General features: G+C 38.6%; 1 protein-coding gene across 1 annotated transcript; it reads left to right on the forward strand.

Moving 5' to 3' along the window:
* Positions 1-3,687: 3,687 nt before the first annotated feature.
* Positions 3,688-5,201, forward strand: LOC106774697. The gene is made up of 2 exons (XM_014661742.1): positions 3,688-3,974; positions 4,073-5,201. Exons 1-2 carry the CDS (start codon positions 3,688-3,690, stop codon positions 5,199-5,201), a joined length of 1,416 nt encoding a protein of 471 aa, XP_014517228.1.
* Positions 5,202-6,792: the final 1,591 nt, after the last annotated feature.

Here is a 6,792-nt window from a genome sequence, read left to right on the forward strand (position 1 = left end):
TGAAATTATATGCTATGTTATGTCCTTAGTTACTCACCCTTTACTTTTGTGGTTGTGGTTCCACCTACAATGATCGTACTTGTACGGGAGTAGATGGTGTTGCAGATAATGCAAGGCTGGCGTAGCACGATGAGAGATATGGGATTTAGCTACGGGGAATTTATCATGTTTTAAAGTTATTTTACATTTTGAATCATGGATTCGATATTTGTAAGGCTGGAACTTTAAGTTTGTAAGACGTTTGAATTTTTAAGGTTTTTGTTTCCGCGATGTTATTATAAAAAAAAAAATTGGTGTAAATTTTCGGATTTGGTTATTTATAAGTGGCACTCTGTTAGGGGTGTTACAGTTCCACCTGTTTTTGGGCAGTTATTTGACCACCCATTAATATCTAGTCTCATGCTCAAGATGTATATACCTCAGCGTGAGGGGGGTGTGTTGGAAGTCCCATATCGACTAGAGATAAGGCCAATATATAATATATAAGTGAGGTGCAGACCTCACCTTAAAAGCCAGTTTTGTGGGGTTGAGTTAGGCCTAAAACCCACTTCTAGCATATATATTTGGTATCTATGTGGAAGCATGAATGATTTTGCCCAAATTTGTATGATTGATTGAATTGCATGCATGTGTCATATGATCAAGGCCGTTTTTTAATATACCTTTTTTATAGTGAAATGAAATTTTTGTCCCAGATGAGAAGGAACATTTTATGTTTTATCCTTTTTTAACCTAAGCCTCAAACAGGATGTGAAAATTTTGCTTTGAAAATCTTTACCTTGAGTTAGGTTGAGAATTATTGTGGTATTAAAAAAGGTTCAAGATTGGGGTTGTTGGGAAAGTTGAGAAAAGAAAAAGCTAGGCATTGAGCTAACGTGTTGAATGAAAATGCACGAGAAAAGAAAGGAAAGATAGAAAAGATAAGCATGAAAAGAAAAGCTCAATGCAAAAGAAAAAGGAAAGTTGGGAATGAGTGAGATTGGTGAAAAAGAGATTTTGTGCTTGAACTATGATTGTTTGAATAACTCTCTTAACTCAAGGATTTTGTAATCTAGAAAAACCAATTTTTCTTGTTAGCCCAACCTCATTATAAGCCTTGAAAAGTCCTTGTGATGGCAGGTAAATGAATGACAATCTTGTTTTATGTGACGTATAGATAGTAAGAGGGAAGGAGTGACATCATGAAACACTTGAGTGACTGAGATAAACACCTTATCTGGTGAGGATTGATTCCATGAATTCATAATTACACTTGTGCTTAGTTGATTGATCATTCATAAGAATAACACCTGTTTGAGATTATATGATTATGTGAACATTATGTGAGTTGTGATGAAGTGAAGCATGTGTGCATCATGATTTGATTCCATTGAAAAGTTGAATTGAGTAATTACTTGTTGAGAAAGAAAATGTTTTGAATGTGTTGAACCATTTTGGTGATAGGTGAAAGGCTAAGTTTTGTTATGTTTGCTTGAGGACAAGCAAATTTTAAGTTTGGGATTGTGATAATAGTCTAAAAAACGTTATTTTCATACTTAATTTTCATACAAAACACACCCTTTGCGACATAGATATTAGTTTGAAATCATGTAAAATGCTATAGTTTGGTTACAAGAGAGTCAAATGTGGTTTTAGAGATATTATGCTTGGTTTTCCTTGTTTTTACAGGATTAAACGATAATTGAATGAAGGAGGTTGAAGTAGGAAGGAGTTGGAATAAAGAAAGGATGAAAAAAAGGTGCAAAAGAAGAATCGCAGTCACCGCTCAGCACCAGTTTCAGCGTTGAGCGCCAGCTTTGTGGAAAAAGTCACTACTAGACGCTTAAGCGCCAACGCTGAAGGGAAAAGCTAGAGCTGCACCCACCATTGAGCGTCAGATCCAGCGCTGAGCGCTGGCCTCTTCAGAATCAGCACTGTGGCTCGCCTGGGCGTGAACGCTCAACGTCCCACTTGAGTGTTGCACCCGGCGCTGAGCGCTGTAATTGGGCCTGGGCCTGTTTTCTGTAATTTTTCTCAGATTATAAATAGATTTGTGCGAACCTTAGGGTTTTCTTTCGACAGAAAAGGACGTAGAAACACCTTCTACACACCTTGGAGGCGGATTTTGGATGCGAAAGCTCCAATCTTTCAATTCTAGGGTTATCTCTTTCATATTTTCCATTCAATTCATCTAGTTTCACCATGATTATAGTGAACTAAACCCTTTGTTTTTGGGGAACGATGTAATCATTTTGAAACTCTCTTGTATCGAAATTCTTATTTTATTCATATACTTTTATTATCAATTGTTTGAGTTTTCTTCTCTGCACTCTTAGCTTGCATTGTNTAACTCATTCAATGTCATGATCATTGATTTTGTCGATATGGACACATACGGGGAAATCTAGACATGAGGATAATTCTCTTGATTATGAAATATTACCTAGGAATAGAAATAGGACTGTTAATAGTTTTAAGCTTCTGTTCACTGAAATGCATGACTAATTGTTAGGGAGACTAGACATAGTAAATTAGTAATTGGGATTAGGCTCTCTTCGCCGAGACCTCAGGTTTAGGGTAATTAGAAAGTTGCATGAACTTTTGATAATAAAGTTGAATTTAATAAGAATAGTAGATACTTGAGAGTGGAGTAGGATGAAACCGTAAACCCCAACAACACCATTCATCCATATAGTCTATTTGCCAATTGATCAAATCTTTGCATTTGTAGGTTTACTTTTGTTTTGCATTACAAATTCTAAATTCATATTTTTATCAAGTCTTTAGAAATCAATTCACATGAATGATTAGGCCTAAGAGTCCCTTGGGAAACAATATTCGGACTTACTGTCTATTATTACTTGATACGATCTGGTACACGTGCGAGGGGCTTAACAAGTTTTTGGCGTTGTTGCCGGGGACTCATTGGTTTAACTTTTCAAGTAGTGTGAATTTTGATTGAATTTGATTTGATTTTTTTTGTTGTTTTGTTTTATTTTATTTTATATAAAAGTGGTTTTAAGGGTTTTTGTTTCTTGTGTATGCAGGAGGCAATTCACACTAGAAGCAAGAAAAATAATCAACCTCTTCTCGAAGGATTAAGTGAAAGGAGGGGGAGGAAAGTTAGAAGACCATCCAGAGAACTATTCCCCTCTCCTAAAAGACTTTTACAAACCTTACCAGAGGCATTTACTCCGAATACAGAAGAGATGGCAGAAGGAGCTCCTAGACGCACATTAGCTGACGCATCTGATGTGGTCGGCCCTCAAAGATTTAACAGTATTACAATGCCGAGGGACAACACCTTAAATATGGTGATGTATCCTGCGTTGATACATCTAGTATAGAGCAACCAATTTCATGGATTGTCAAATGAAAGTCCATATGATCATCTCACGACATTTATTGAGATATTCAACACAGTGAAGATCAATGGAGTGCCAGATGGCAGGATCAAACTTAGCTTGTTTCCTTTCTCATTGGGAAGCAATGCTAAGCTTTGGTTGAATTCTTGAGCAAATACTTCCCATATTCCAAGATCAATAAGGGAAAGATGGAGATCTCCTCGTTCAGAAAGGGCATGGAGGAGACCTTAAGTCAAGCGTGGGACAAATTCAAAGGCCTATTGAGAAAGACGCCTGTACATGGTTTTGATGAGACAATATCAAGAGAAAGTCTGCTGAGGAGGCCAAGGAGTTGATTGAAAACATGGCGTTGAACGAGAACGAGACTCAGAGTGAAAAGGGCGTGATTGTTCAAAAAAGGGGAGTTCTCCAATTGACCACTGAGGATGCTTTGCTAGCTCAAAATAAACTTCTCTCTCAACAATTGGATAACTTGTCAAAGATCATTGCTCAACTGCCAAAGGAGTTGAGGAATGTTTCACAAGCTCAACAACAACTATGTGATTTATGTGGTAGTGACCATGTTAATGGCCAATGTGCCTTCCCTGAAAAGGCACAAGAAGAAGCAAACTATTTGGGCAACCAGTTTCAGTACCGCTAGGGTAATTTTAACCAAGGTTGGAAGAATCACCCTAGCATTGGCAAAGTCAGACGAATCAAACTTGACAGACTGAGGGCCAATTTAACAGAAAACCACAACCACCATTAAGGCAACAAGTGGCTAATTTGACTGAGCACGTTAGAAGCCTTGATGAGAAATTCAAAAAATTCTTGAAGGTATATGATTCTCATTATAAGAGTCATGAAGCTAATTTCAGGAATTTGGAGACACAAATTGACCAGTCATCTAAAAGGGTGGAAATCACAGAGAACAACCAGTTTAGGGCTAATATTGAAGTTAACCCTAGAGGGGATTGTAAGGTTGTTGTAAGCATGGTTGAGGAGAGAGGAGAAAAAGAAATTATTGAGATAGAGAGTAATGAGGATGAGATGGAGGAAGAGAAAAAAATTGAAAAAAAAAATGAGAGTTATCTTCCTTACCTGAGAAGAGAAGAGATAAAAAAGAATAATTGTGGGTACTTTAGAGAAATCTTCAATCAAATGAAGATTAATATGCCTTCAACCGAAGCCCTCCAACAACGTCCTGTTTATTCCAAGCACATAAAGTATTATCTTGGAGAAATTATTGATCTTGAAGAAGAAGATTCTAAGGAACAGGAAGGTTGTATGCACCCTTTGAAGAAGAAACACCCTCCAAAGATGAAGGATCCAGGAAGCCTTACAATTCCTTGCGCCATTGGGAATGTTAATGTAGGGAGAGCTTTACTTGATTCTGGGTCAGGTATTAACTTGATGCCCCTATGTATGTTGAAAAAGATTGGTGGGCTAACATTGAAGCCAACCAATATGTTTGTGGTTGTGGCGGATGGATCCTCAAAAAGACCTTATGGTGTAGTAGAGGATGCGGTGATTCGTGTGGAACACCTTGAGTTCTTGGTTGATTTTGTAGTAATGGAGATGAAAGCCGATGAGATGATTTCGTTGATTCTTGGAAGGCCATTCATGAAAACAGCCAAAGTGGTCATCAGTGTCCATGATGGGCTGGTTATGTCAAAAGACCAAGAACACAAGCTGATCTTGAATGACTCTGAGGAGAAGATGACAAGAATACAAAAGAGGGCCAAATATAATGCTTCAAGGAAGGATACTAAAAGTGCTAACACAGGTAATAATTGTGATTTCTTGCAGGTATGGGAAGAGGAAGATGTTGATAAAGGAGGCACAGTCCATGTTGACTTGGAAGATTCCCCATTCTAGCTTGGTTCACATGTGAAATACAAGAAGAAAAGGTGGGTGGTGAAAGGCCATAAAAGAATGGAGTGATAGAAATTGAAGCTCCACATTCCAGGATAATCAAGAAGGTGGACCGTACACAATTGATGAGTTGGTGGGATGATGAAGAACCAACATAGAAGAGGAGACGTGAGCTTTCACTGGGTCAAGCTAATGACCTTAATAGAGCGCTTACTGGGAGGCACCCCAGTGATCCAAGAACAATATTCTTTGTACTTTAAATTTTTAAATCTTGGTGATGTAATTATGAACAATTTTTAAATTTTATGTATTAGGTAGCTTCTATTGAGGGAAGCTAAAAATTTTATGTACTCACAGAAGGGTACAGGAAGGTACACCTACAGAAGGGCGTTGGAAAGATATGCACTTACTGACAAGTGCTAGAAAGGTTTGGGTTAGGCTTGTGATGTTAAACAAGCGCTGCCTGGGAGGCAACCCAGTTGATTATTTATCTTTATTTTTAACTCTGTTCTAGTTTCATTTTAGGACTTATCTGTTGCATATGTGAGGGGAATTGCATAAAACTTAAAATTGAGAGTTAAAATTGAGTGCTACAGGTCGGATAACGCTCATGCAAGCCAAAAAGGGGAGATGGCAAAACCGCACTCACCGCTCAGCGACAACCCAGCGTTGAGCGGTGGCGTTGTAGAGGGCTTTTGGGCTTTTAAAAGAGCTCAGCGTTGGAGGCCCATTTGCACATTTTAAAACACCCCTTAGGGTTTGCCAAGGCGTTGATTTTCGATCTCCACACTTCCTATGCACTCTCAAGAGCTTTCCAAGAGTTTCTCTTCACTTTTCCCATCGCCCACTCACTAAAAGACCCTTTGTTCATCACTTTTGCACCATTCTACCTTCAAAGTTTGGGGGTTTTGAGTGAGCATTGCATTTGGGGAACATCTATCATCATTCAAGGAGCATTTTGCAAGCATTAAAAGTCTCTCCACCCAAGTAAGTTATACAATTTTCATTTTAGGGTTTCTAGAATAGGAATTTGTTGAAAGTATGTGTATAAACATGAAAAATTAAGGCTTTCGATTTCTATGCATGATTTGATGAAATAGAAATGGTTTGCACCAATTAAATTGTGTGATTTTGGACTGAAACTGTGAAATTTGCATTTGGGTGGAGATTATAGGGGTTTAGGCATGGTTTTGTAAAACTGCCGCCGCCACCGCTGAGTGGTGAGCTGCCGCTGAGCGGTGAGATGCCTCTAAGCGGTGGCTTGGCAGAATTTGTGCTTTGTGAATGCTGTGATATGCAGGTGACGCTAAGGGGCCCTATTCTGCCCTCAACGTTGGACAATGATGAAATTGGACTTTTTGTATGATTTTCTAACCCTTAATGGTGTGTTCTTTTGGTTCTTGAATTGTATGTGATGGAGGAATGACATCTTCAAGTGAAAAAAGGATTAAGACTCAAGCCAACAAGAGAAAGGAACCTGAGAGGTTCTATTCCCATAGATTCCTCTTAAGGAGGCATGAACAGTACCACACCACTGTCCAAGAGAAGCGCCTGCTGATGGAAAGGAATTGAGGATGGATCCGAGATTTAGCTC

The sequence above is a fragment of the Vigna radiata genome, chromosome 10 (genome assembly GCF_000741045.1).
Source record: "Vigna radiata var. radiata cultivar VC1973A chromosome 10, Vradiata_ver6, whole genome shotgun sequence".
NCBI lineage: Eukaryota > Viridiplantae > Streptophyta > Magnoliopsida > Fabales > Fabaceae > Vigna > Vigna radiata.